Source organism: Canis lupus, chromosome 16 (assembly GCF_003254725.2).
Source record: "Canis lupus dingo isolate Sandy chromosome 16, ASM325472v2, whole genome shotgun sequence".
NCBI lineage: Eukaryota > Metazoa > Chordata > Mammalia > Carnivora > Canidae > Canis > Canis lupus.
The window spans coordinates 2,154,047-2,167,365 of NC_064258.1; the positions used below are offsets into that span (position 1 = coordinate 2,154,047).

General features: G+C 45.0%; 1 protein-coding gene across 4 annotated transcripts in view; it reads right to left on the minus strand.

Moving 5' to 3' along the window:
* CNTNAP2 (contactin associated protein 2) overlaps positions 1-13,319 on the minus strand; it is a 1,981,926-nt gene that overhangs the window by 27,016 nt on the left and 1,941,591 nt on the right. For all 4 annotated transcript variants that reach the window (XM_025433996.3, XM_035700120.2, XM_035700122.2 and 1 more), the window contains one exon: positions 7,322-7,561. In XM_025433996.3, coding sequence (XP_025289781.1) covers positions 7,322-7,561 — 240 coding nt within the window. The remainder of the gene's footprint in view (positions 1-7,321; positions 7,562-13,319) is intronic.

Consider the following 13,319-nt stretch of genomic DNA (forward strand, 5'->3'; position numbering starts at 1 on the left):
CAAGTCGTTGAAAATCACGGCGATAGAGGTAGGGGCGCCCTTAGAAATCAACTTGCTAAAAAAAAAAAGAAAAAGAAATCAACTTGCTGTTTCCAGTGGTAAAGGACCTTGGAGAGGGGCAGCTTCAAGTCTTCCTGGCCAGTGCCCGGGGGCGGGGGTGGGGGTGGGGGTACTGTGTTCTGGGGTCTAACAGGTGCAGGGCAGTTACACAGAGCCATCCCAGGGACCACATTCCACCTAGTTCCCAATTTATTTGGGAGAAGAACCACATTCCTTTTTTTTTTTTTTAATTAAAAACAATTTTTTTTTGAAGAACTACATTCCTAAGAGAGCTGGTTTTTCAATTGTTCTCCCACCCTGAGTGAATCCACTGGACAAGTTGGGGTCTGGAGCCTCTGGATTCCTGACAACCTGTGACCTTGGGTACGGGAGGGAGGAGAACTAGTCTGTGTCAACTGTTTTCTGCTCTGCTCAATGCTTTAGGGCTCTCCACGTCCTGCCTGCTTCCCTCCAGGGGGCTGTGAGGAGCCCAGTGGCTCTAGGGTAGAGCGGGTACTAGGAGTTTGGCTGCCAGCACCTTCCAGAGGCCAATGCCCCAGGGCATCTCTGGGGTGCGATGCACCTGTCACATACTGTGCACCTGTGCTGAGACTATAACCTGCATGTACTAGGAGTCCTGCAAGGCAGTAACCAGTCATAAGTTTTCTAACTAGAGGATCTCTTAGGAAATGAAATCTTACACTGTAGAGTGCCTTGTCTATGTTAATATATATTTTACAAATTTATTTGAGAGAGAGAGAGAGAGTATGTGAGCAGCAGGGGAGGGGCAGAGGGAGAGAGAGAGAGTCCCAAGCAGCCTCCCCGCCGAGTGCCGAGCCCAACAACCCCAAGATCGTGAGCTGAGCTGAAACCAAGAGCCGGATGCTTAACCGACTGAAGCATCCAGGTGTCCCTCTATGTTAATTTTTTTTTTTTTTTTTTAAATCCTAGGATGTGGCCTTTGGTCTGATGTATTTTGTATCAAATCTCATGAATGTGATAAAACAGCCCAACACTTAATACGCATGTCTCCCGAAACAGCTTGATGTACCGTTTGGAGTTGTTACTTGGTGCAGAAATTTATGGCATCAGACTCCTGGATTTATTTTCTCTGGTGTTTGTTTTGTCTTTGTATTTTACAGAATGTACACTGCCATCTGCAGCTGGCTCTCTGCTGGCAAATCCATGCCATTTTAAGGAGATAAGATTCTCCGGATTTGACAAAGAGGAAAAACAGAGCTCATAATTCTGAGGTGAATCACAGCAATTTGTCTCGTGCTCTGTGACCTGTAAATGAACCAGAATTCAGGGCTGGGGTTTGCTTTTTCTATCTTGTAACTACTGTACTAAAAATATTCTAATGGCTAGCATGATGTGCTTTATAAACAGGCCGTACCTGTTATCAAAGGGGAGGAAAAACTAGGCAGGAAAAAAAATATTGGCTGGATGTTTCTCATACAGCAGAACTGTTTTTTTGTTTTTTAAAGATTTTATTTATTTATTCCTGAAAGACACACACAGAGAGAGAGAGAGAGGCAGAGACACAGGCAGGCTCCATGCAGGGAGCCCGACGTGGGACTGGATCCCGGGATTCCAGGCTCACGCCCTGGGCTGAAGGCGGCACTAAACCGCTGAGCCACCCAGGGATTCCCAGCAAAATTGGTTTAAATCAAAGCAACATAGTTTTGTCATTTTCCCCTGTGAAAAAACACACTCTACAGGACACATGCTAGGCATTTGTGTTTGTGACGCTCCTGTCATAACTGCCCAGTGTTTTCCAAACTCCGATCATGTGGGAACCAGCTTGACTTTTTTGGCCAAATCCATGTAAAACCTAATTACTATTTATTTACTTATTTTCACTAAATTAACCCAGTTTCTATTTAAATAAATGCACTGATTACACTTTATATTTCTACTGAGTTACTCCATTGCCTGTCAAGCCTATTTTTTTTTTCTTTTAATTAAAGAGTGGGAGAAGTGTTAAAGGCATGCCAGAACCAAAAAGGAGTTTCTCTTGGACGACATAAGGGCTGGAGGAGAAGAGAACAGGAAATCACTTTATATTATGTGATGTCACGTCTATTTTCTTCCTATAATGACCTGGAAACCCCCTCTCAAGGCCACCATGTTGCACTGCTTGAGATAGACTGCAATGTGAATGGCATCCCTCAGAGTCGTGCAGTGCACAGCCTGACCAACCATAAATGTCCCTCACTTTGCAAAACAAAAGGCTTTACAGAGGTAAAAAGAGTAGCTTAGTGAGTAGTATCATGGAAGAGAAAAAGGATCTTATCATTTAAAGCCAGCATACCTTGAAATACCTTTTTTTTTTTTTTTTTGGTTTTTATCCTTTGGTATCATCTCAGATAAAAGAAAGAAATGTAAGAGAGCAGAAGGCACACAAGGTCTAAGAGCGGATGTCCTGAATTCTAATTTCCAGGTCTCTGGGAAGCCAGTGTCTGGTGTGAGTATGAAGTGAGTAGCCCTACTTCATCACCAAGATCCTTTGACTACTAAGGCCACAAGGACTCCCTCTCCCTATTCTTCACAAATTCACCTCCTTTATTTTAAAGGTGCATCCCTCCACCCCATAGCCTTTCAAATTCAGTTTGCAGCTCATTCCAAAAATGGAGAAATAATCTGGTATTTTTCTCAAACTGAGGCTCCTCCCCAGGTGCAGCCACTTGTACAATGATGGGCTTTGCTGAGAGCCACCGAGTCCGGCCCCACACTGGGGGTTTCTTGTTTCTTTGTTTCGTCTTTTTTTTCCCCAGTTGTAAGTAGGCAGACCTGTGCTCCGCAAGTTCAGATAAAACTTCTCTATCTTGGTGAACTTCCTAACAAAAAAAATGGTCAGAGCAGCCCAACCTTTTGTAAGCTTATTGCTTCGGCCTTTTAACTTGTGATTTTACCATATATGAAGGCTTCATTGTTTTTCATAAACTGGATTTTCTTTTTTCTTTCTTTCAGCATTATTTGGGTATTTAATTTTCTTGTCTTTTGGTAACCCTACTTCCAAGGGCCTAGCAAGGGGGCTGTTGGTAAGCTTCTCTCTTATTTGATTCTTTTTTTTTTTTTAAAGAGTTTATTTATTTATTCATGAGAGACACAGAGCAAGAGAGAGGCAGAGACACAGGCCTAAGGAGAAGCAGGCTCCATGCAGGGAGCCCGACGTGGGACTTGATCCCGGGTCTCCAGGATCACGCCCTGGGCTGAAGGTGGCTCTAAACCGCTGAGCCACCCGGGCTGCCCTCTTATTTGATTCTTATAGGATTCTCAACCTTGACTGCACATTGGAATCCTTGGTGGGGGGGGTGGGGAGGAAGGATGGGTGGGCATCTAAGAACACCTGTTTTTCACCTCCAGCATATCTGCCTTAATTGGTCAGGGGTGCAGCCTGGGTATCAGGATTTTTAAAAGCCGATAAGGTTAATTCAAAGGTGTGTCTGAACTGGGTATTATATGTTGGCAAATTGAATTTAAATAAAAAATTTAAAAACAAAACAAAACAAAAAAGTGCATCTGAGATTGAGAACCACGGCACTGGATTTAGTGGTTCAAACTCTACTGTGCATATAAGCCTCCTGGGGAATCTTGCTAAACTGTAGATGCTGAATCAGTGCACCTGAGGTACGGGCCTCAGATTCTGCGCTCTGAACAAGCTTCCAGGGAACACGCTGCTGGTCGAGGACCACCCTTCCTACAGCACCAGAGGAGTCAATCCACTTCCAACTGTCCTTTTTTTTCAAACCAGGACTCATTAGCGCTCGCCTTCATTCTTTTCCTGTCTTTTCCTGTTCACACATGACTCAATAGGCCGCACTGGTATTTTTGCATATATGCTGCTGTTTTGTTGTGATAGTGAAGATTCTGTTTCCACGTGAAAGATTCTCTGAAAAAAGCAAAAGGCTCCCAAAGAGTAGGGAGCAACTGCTGATCTGGGGAGGTCCATCTAGAACTGAGTTGGGATGAAGATGATTTTAGGTTGAGGACATTTGGGTTCAACAGGTGCAGAAAGAAATCTTTGTGGAATTTCGTTTAGCTGCTTGGAAGTGGCAACTTCTGGAAAATGAGATTGCCGTTCTCTCCTCTGGGCAGCTGTCACTCCCAGGAAGGAGATGGAGAGTAAGTGTACTAAACGTGCTCTCCCAGGGGACTTTGGCCTTGAAGAACACAGAAAGACCATTCAGAGCTGCACAAACAGCACTATTGCACACTTTCTTATCTCCTTTTTTTTTTTTTTTTTTTTTTAGAAATCCATTTGTTTTTCCCATGGAGGCCTTTTCTCCTCCTTCCTTTTTCTCTACTAGTAAGGCATTTTAACAACTAACCATTAATCGAGCTACTTCTGTGAGCTCCTGTATGCACAGGAACATTTTTTTTCTCCTGTTAATATGCCTTTTATCAGGTGTTTTTTTGTTTTTTGTTTTTGTTTTTTTTTTTTTTTAGACAAGGCAAAGATGGAGAGAGAACCCTAAGCAGGCTCTACACCCAGCATGGAACCCAATGTGAGCTCGATTTCATGACCCTGAGATCATGACCTGAGCCGAAACTGGATTCAGATGCCTAACCGACTGAGCCACCCAAGCACCCCTGCCTTTTATCAGTTTAATTTGCAGGCCCCCATAGACAGAACATGAGACAACAGAGGCAAAGTTCTTCTTCTCTGACACTAGTAAGTATCCTTCCCTTATTTTTCTCTGTTCCCTGTGCAGCCGTCCACCCCCATTCTCTCATTTTCTTTAAAGAAAAAAAATCCAATTACATTATCTAAATAAGCCTTCTGCTTCATAGTTCACAAGCTACTTTCTATCCCTTTAATAAAGTTCATGAGATAGACATACATATTCTTCTAGAAGTATCCCCCAAATATGGAAATGGCTGGCAAAGAGGTTGATGCAGCGGCTGGCCAACACCAGGTGAGGACTCTGCCCAATGCAAGTGGCAATTCTCTGCAAATGGAACTTATGTGACAGTGCAACCATAATATCGGGGTTACAGATATTTGATTTAAACATTGAGGGGAAAAAAAAATAAACATTGAGGGGCACCTGGGTGGCTCAGTCAGTTCAACATCTTGCCTTCAGCTCACGTCATGATCCCAGGGTCCTGGGATCAAACCCTAGGTCAGGCTCCCTGCTCAGCGTGGAATCTGCTTGTCCCTCTCTCTGCCCCTCCCCCTGCTCCTGCTCTCTCTCTCTTTCTCTCAAATAAATAAGATCTTTTAAAAAAATAAACATTGAATAATCACACAAATGTTCCCTACATACATTTTCACTACATCAATCACAAGAATGAATCTGTGACACGTAAAGCATGTTTTTTTTTAAAAAAACAAATGAACTCAAAACTGTCTGGCCCCTGCAACTTTATCTCTCAGACTATAAAGCAAATACTTTGCTAATTAATGTGAGTTTATGTTGGCCCAGAGTAGCATCTAGAGGTTTTTTGTTTTTTTTTTTTTTTTTTTTTTTTTGCATCTAGAGGTTTTTGAAACTGGTTTCTTGGCAGCCGCTGTGGACCACACATGATCATGGCCTCTTGCAGGAAGTACCTGGAACCACATAGGAATCTGCGCATTTCAAAGATCACGCATGGTCTCCGTTTGCTCTGGCATCTGGAGGAACCGATCTGAGAAATCTCTATTCCTCGGTCACCCCAACATAGGTCTTTTCTCAGCTCATATTTTCACTCCTACTTTTCTTCTCCCGGTGAGGAATGCTTTCCTTTGTTCAAGGCAGCCCATGAGGAAAACCTGGCCCATTCTGTAATCCTAACAACATTCATGAAAGAGAATTCTTTCCAAGTACCCTTGGCACACAGTACCCCTCATCGTGTTCTAGGAATCCATGTGTGGGGAAAAAAGAGGACTGTTTAGTCTGTAAATTGGCCATTGTGACAATGGGGCAATTCTGGCTTCCTCTGGAGCTTTGGAAAGCTTGGCCGCACAAATCCTGGCAAGCAATCACAGTGACAAGAGCTGTGCCGCAGCCGATAAACACCGAGCATGGGCTGGAATGTGTGGAAAGCAATCAAATGGGTGACGTTTACGTGATGAACTGTTAGGAGTTAGAAGTTAGGATGGGGGAGACTTTGGAACCTCAACTGGACGTTCAAGCCTCATGGCAAATCGCGTCTGATATAATAATAACCACATTGTTAATACGATTGCTGTTAAGCTTCGCAAAAGCTTGCTGCACCTCTACAACCACGCTGAGTGCTTTAGTTCATCATCCCAGAAAGAACTCTGTATATTGGGCCTCTTATCTCCATTTTATTCATCGTTCCTCCTCATCAAGGAGATGAGGAATGAGCTCAGGAAGCATGCCCATGTTTGACCTGCTAATGAGACAGTGATGGAGACATGGGGACTGTTAGATTTGGAGCTCACAGAGAGATCACCCCCACTCTTCACTTTATGGGTGACAATGCAGAAGCTTGGGGAGGTCACCCAAGTGGCCCAAGGTCAGGCTGGGTAGAGGAAAGAGTAAGACCTATGGCTCTCTGCCACTTGGTGTCACAGGCATGCTGAATTTGATCCCAATTAATTTTGCGGCCAAGAGCCGTAGCCTTACTGTAGGGCCTGTCCTTCCAAATTACATCTCTTATCACTACCAGGAGTGGGACTAAATCCCCGGAGTCCTATAAGCTTAAATGGACCTCTTAAAATCTGGAGGGCTACAGGATTATTCATATAAATATAGGGTCAGGAGATGGATCTCTGTGTTGCTTTAGGCCAATCTTTTCCGGGGCGCCTGCACGGTGCATTGGGTTAAGTGTCTGACTCTTGGTTTCAGCACAGGCCCTGATTTTGGCGTCATAAGATCGAGCCCCGAGTAGGACTCCGTGCTCAGCACAGTGTTGGCTTAAGCCTCTCTTCCTCTCCCTCTACCCCTCATCCCCTCAAATAAATTAATTAATTAAAAAAAAATCTTTCCCCTGGTAGTAGACCTTGACTGTGGGGCTGCAGTGAGAGTCATAAAGGCAAGGACCAGGTGATCCGAAAGTCACATTGTAGACATCAGTTTTGGTGTCTCCCAATTTCGCGTCAATGAGGAATAGTCAACAGTTCCCATGTTCCTTACCTTCACCTTATTGTTCTTGGCTCTGAGGCCAGCTGACGGTCGTAACTTTTGAGCACTTGGTATGTGCCAAGCACTCCTGGGCTCACACGTTCCCTCATTGCCTTGATCCTCCAATAGCCTTACCAGTTCTGTTACGAACCCCACTAACGGACGAAGAAACTGAGGTTTAAAGAAACGAAACAAGCTGGCCTTACCTGAATCCAAGTGATCTAAGTGCCAGGGGTCGGTGGCGGACGACATGGGTGACAGGGTCAGCGGGGAGGCTCCGCAGTTGGACTCCACCAGTTCGCCCTGGATGTGAACGTGAGCTGAGGCGTTTGTCTGCCTCAAGGCCGCCTTGAGGGGTGCAATCTGGTTGAACTGCACTCTGGAGAGGCACCCAGTGAATCCCGGGGTGTTGTATTTGTGAATCTCTTGGTCAATCTTCCCTGTTTCTAAAAGAGAAAGAGAAAATAAACATCTTCTCCCGCTCACCGTATTCCCGCTGTAAGATATCCTCATCTTTGAAGGCCCGTGTCCAAATCTTACTGTGGGTTTCAGTTTAAGATGTTATATTCTCTTAGATGAAATATTAATGAAAAAAAAAAAAAAAAAAAAGAAATATTAATGACTCGATGAAGCTCAGGGCTGGAGACTTCGTGGGAAAAGAAACTCCTGTGTTACTAGAGAACGTGTAGGGTGAGGAGAATATGATTCTATTTGTTAAAATACGCACATAATGACCTTCCCGATACCTGTGGTTTTGTTGAAACCAACCACATTCACTTGGTTCGGATTGATCTTTCTCCTCCTTTCCCTCTTACGTATGTCAAACAAGGCCCCCTCCTGGTGAATTATGCTTCCGTTCTGTACCCCATTTCTACTTTCTTCTTCGGAATTCTTTATTTAAAAAAAAGAAGTAGAGTGTTCCCATAGCCTGTAATAGAGCGTCTTCTTTCTTTAGCCTCCAATGCCCGTGGAATTCTGGTTTTTAGAATCTCAGCAAGTTTCTTTTTTTCTTTTTTAATTTTTTAAAGATTTATTTATTTATGAGAGAGACAGAGAGAGAGAGAGGCAGAGACACAGGAGGAGGGAGAAGCAGGCTCCATGCACCAGGAGCCCCACATGGGATTCGATCCTGGGACTCCAGGATCGCGCCCTGGGCCAAAGGCAGGCGCTAAACCTCTGAGCCACTCAGGGATCCCCCCTCCCAGCAAGTTTCTGATGGAGGTTTTGGCAGTCAGGAAACTTTCCCAACTCAACTAGAAACATCCATACACACCTCAGAATCCCTACCCAGTCTGTGAGTTTAACATCTTCCTAAAAACTCACAGTCAAATCAGAGGGGAATTTGAGGAGAGCTACCATTCCAGTTAATATAACCAGTTATGTCGTCTTACCAGTTGGATCAGTAATAGCAAGCATCTTTTTTGACTGTTCATCTTGAGTTTTATAATCTACGTGGTAGAAATGAACATTGAGGGAGCCCTAGACCTTTCGTATTGGTGGTTCTCACAAATGTGGTTCCTGGACTAGCAATGAGCATCACCTGGGAACTTGTGAGGCGTCCTGCGGGTGGGGCCTGGCAGTCTGCATCCCCAAGCTCTCCAGGTGACTCTGTGGCCTGCTAAGGCTTGAAAACCATGGCATAGGCTGTGACTGTGCAGTCCAACCCAGGTGGCGGGCCAAAGGCCCTTCAGAGAAGAGCACGACAACTTGTGTTCGGGACAGGAGATTATGCTAACGTGATGACTCTTTTATTTTATTTTTAAAGATTTTATTTATTTATTCATGAGAGAAACAGAGAGAGGCAGAGATATAGGCAGAAGGAGAAGCAGGCTCCTTGCAGGGAGCCCGATGCGGGACTCGATCCCAGGACCTCGGGATCACACCCTGAGCCAAAGGCAGAGGCTCTATTGCTAAGCCACCCAGTCATCGCATGATGACTCTTTTAAAACCAAGGACAAGGATGTGAGGTATTTACCCTTCCACTTGGACTATGAAAAACACAGACTTTGGGCAACAGAAGGGTACCTACTTCTTTAAAAAGTTGAAATCAGAGCAAGTGATGTTTCTTACTGGGGAATGAACTCGGGTGAGGTAGTCATAAAAATTTACTGCCCATTCAGGAAAGAATAAACCAGTACAGAAGGGAGCTTTTAGGCCTTGGGGGCACAAGTGAATGTATCGATTATTTGTCACATTGAAGAATGAGTTCAGTGACCGACCTGTAGTAATCTCATGTGAATTTTGATGAACAGGAGAGATGGGCAGCAGGGAATGGTAATGCTGGGGATTCTTTTTTTTTTTTTTTTTTTAAGGTTTCATTTATTTATTCATGAGACTCACACAGAGAGGCAGAGACACAGGCAGAGGGAGAAGCAGGCTCCCTGCAGGGAGCCCGACGCAGGACTGGATCCCAGGACCCCGGGATCACAACCTGGGCCGAAGGCAGACGCTCAACCACTGAGCCACCCAGATGCCCCAGTGCTGGGGGTTTTAACAGGGGCTCACTCAGACAAGTACATAAAGAAATTTTAATTAATGATTCCCCATAGTTTTCTCCTGCAGTACATTTCAGTCTGTGACGTTAAGCGAGTGCATGTTCCAGTTAGGATGGGGAGGCAGAATGTACCTGTGACTGAACAAAAATCCCACAGTCAGGATGTCTCTTTGATGACAGGGAAGAGGCTCTAGTCCCACTGACACCTCCCTGACTGTTCTCTTTTTCTTCCTCTGTTTTCTCCTCAATGATTATAGGATTATTGAGTGAATGAACACATTAATTGATGGAATGAATGAATACGAATTCAATGATTTGTTCTTCGTTCCTGGTCTAGTATCAGAATTTCTTGTTTTGGGTTCACCAACTTGCCTTCCGTGCAAAGAGTTCCTATACTTGGTTTCTCTCCTCTCCTCCCAGCAATCTGCCTTCCTCTGAAACATCTTCAGACCAAGGAGACTCAGGCTGACTCTGTTCCCAGGCTGGGAAGGGAGACCTCGGCTCCTGGCTGTCCCAAATTCCTACCAGGCTAACATCTGTGGTCAAGGCACCAGAACAAGTGGCTGTTTGGTGGTAGGAAACTGGGAGCCTCTTCAGCTCAATCTGCTGCTTCTCATCCATAAATGGGGAGTTCTTTTTAGCCTGCCCAGCCTTGGAGTAGGGCTCACGAAGGAAGAATTCCGGGGCTGGCAGCTACTGCCATCTGGTGGGACTTCAGTTCAATTCAATTCAATTCAATTCAATTCAATTCAATTCAATTCATTGCATGGATTCAGTGCCTGGCAGCAGTAGCAGGAAGACAGAGATAAATACAGAATTTTACCCTGAGTAGCTCACAACATAGCTGGGGAAACAAGCACGCAAACAACTAAGTAAAAAAAAAAAAAAAAAAAGTAAAAAAGTAAAAAAAACCCAAAACAACAAAACCAAACAACTAAGTACTCCAACTGAACAAACGCTGTACGAGACCAAGAGTTAACAGGTACTGAATCTTTAAAATTAGATGCTTTAAACAAATGCTAGATGTTTTCTACAAATTAGACACTTCATACCCAGAACAACCGTATGGAAAAGGGAGCATCATCATCCCTAGGGAATGTACGGGAAAACTGAGGCTTATGCTTTAGACTCCTTGGCTGGTGGGGCTGGCCAGGCTGACGCCAGAGCCTCTGGCACCGTGATTTTCTGAGCTGAGAAACAAAGCATGTATTTGGCAAAATTATCAAAGTCTACGGTAGATCCGGGAGGCAAGTTTGCTTGGGGTTCTGGAGAGCACTTTAGGGGAAGTATTGCTAGAACGAGGGTGGTTTTGGGTTTTGTCTTGTTTTGTGGTTAAGAACTTTTAACATAAAATCTATCCTCCTAAGGCATTTTTAAGTAGGACGTATAATGTTGTTAACTCCTCTTGGAAAAGTGAAAACAGTGTGTCCTTTGCCCCATACCCTGCAGCCCCTGGCAGCCAGCATTCTACTCTCTGCTTCTGGGAGTTTGACTAGTTTCGATTCCTGATATAAGTGGGACTATGTAGTTTGTTCTTCTGCATCTGGCTTATTTCACTTAGCACAATGTCCTCCAAGTTCATCCCTGTTGGAGCAAATGGCAGGATTCCCTTTTCTTTTTTTTTTTTCTTAAAGGTTTTATTTATTTATTCAAGAGAGACACAGAGAGAGAGGCAGAGACATGGGCAGAGGGAGAAGCAGGGTCCCTGAGGGGAGCCTGATGTGGGACTCGATCCCAGGACCCTGGGGTCACACCCTGAGCCGAAGGCAGACGTTCAACCGCTGAGCCACCCAGATGCCCCTGGATTCCCTTCTTTTAAAGGCTGAATAATACTCCGCTGTGTATATGAACATTTAGGCTTGTGTTCAAATTTTTGCTATGGATGAATAATGCTGCAAGGAACATGGAGCGCAGATGTCTCTTCGAGAACCTGATTTTAATTCTTTTGGGTATATACACACCCGGGAGTAAGACTGTTGGGTCCATGGTGATTCTAATTTTAATTTTTGGGGGGGAACTTCCACACTGTTTTCTATAGTGGTTGCACCCTTCTACACTCTCAGCAATTTCTCTCCATCTTCACCAACACTTCTATCTTGTAGAACTAGGCTTTGAGAATAAAAAGAAAGAGAACTCCAGGTTGAGTTTGTTATGAGTTCAGTTCTGGGACCGGTGGGAGTCTGATGGGGTCAGAGCTCAGGGCCAGATTGGGAAGAGCCTTGAATGCCACCTTATGATGTTTGTAGTTAAGTTGGAAGCTCAAAGATGTTGAAGCTGCAGAAGACTGTGATGCAAACTGTGTTAGAAAGAGAATTCTAGTGACGGCACAGCACCTGCTCTGTGCAAGTGGTCCCATGAGCCCCCCCAGGCCCCTGCAGACTCCCTGGGCTAAGACAAGCACCCTTGTGGCCATAGGGCTGCGGCAGGGTTAGGCCGTGGATGGGGGTAAGTGCCTTGTCTGTCACCAGCATCCCCTGCCCTTTGCGAAGCTGTGATACAATCTGTAGTGAGTCAGTTCTGGTTTTGTTGCCTCTGCTAGAGATTTGGGTAGGGAACTTCTGACTCCAGCTCATTTCACAGGGTCCCTAACATAGCTTTCCGACCTTTCCATAAGGCAAGCTTCCCTATCACACGCAGAAAATGAACAGATTCAAAGCCATATCTGTCTGAGGGCTCCAGTTTAACGTGGGGTCCCCGTTTCTTAAAGAAGTGTCCCCTTCTGAATATCTCCCTCTGAGATGACAGACACAAGGCAGATGGCTAGAGGCAGGCCCCAGGAAGGGGGTTCAGATGCGGATCAGGGACCCCCCGATGGGGGGAAGGAGCAGAGGCTCTCAGGCTCGGCTGGAAGGGGCTGTGAGCACTGGTAGAAATGTCAGCTGGGGACGCCTAGGTGGCTCAGAGGTTGAGCATCTGCCTTCAGCTCAGGGCGTGATCCCGGGGTCCTGGGATCGAGTTCTGCATCAGGCTCCCCATAGTGAGCCTGCTTCTCCCTCTGCCTGTGTCTGTCTCTTTTTGTCTCTCATGAATAAATAAATAAAATCTTAAAAAAAAAAAAAGAGAAATGTCAGCTGGGTGGGCGAGGCTGGGAGCTGGGCTGCAAGCACCAGCCCTGCGGATGAACTGCTGGTGCTTTTGCCTCTTAGGGGCTCCTGCACTCTGCTCACTTTCTTCTTTAGCTTTCTCCCCACCTTTTTTTTCTCTACATGGGGGAAAATCCCTAGTGTTTCAACTCTTGTTCTTTTCTTGAAAGGTGACTGGGTCACAGTAGTGAGTTCTGATGCCCAGGAGAGCAGAACCAACATTTCCATATCCAGATGGAGCTCCAAATCCACTTGATGTCAGCTGAGACCCATTCCCCTGGGGTGGGGCTGGAGATTGCAATAGATGCTCCCGATTCTTCAGGTCCAGGTGGTTCCAACTCTGGGCCATGGGATAATAGCATGAAAAGCTTCTACATGGGCGAGGTACTGTGTTTAGTACTCGTTATGTGGTACGTTAGATCCCCACTTCACAGATGAAAAAACTGAGGCATAGAGAAGTCAAGGCTTTGCTAATGAATGAACCCTTCATGTAAAAAAACAGAGAAGCCAAATGTTTTATTCTTAATTCTTCTCTGAAAAAACAGACTATATTATGTTGTTTTTAGATTCACTTGGATTTTGGCATTTCTAGTCACGCGCTCTAAAAATGTCAAAAAAAGCTTTCAG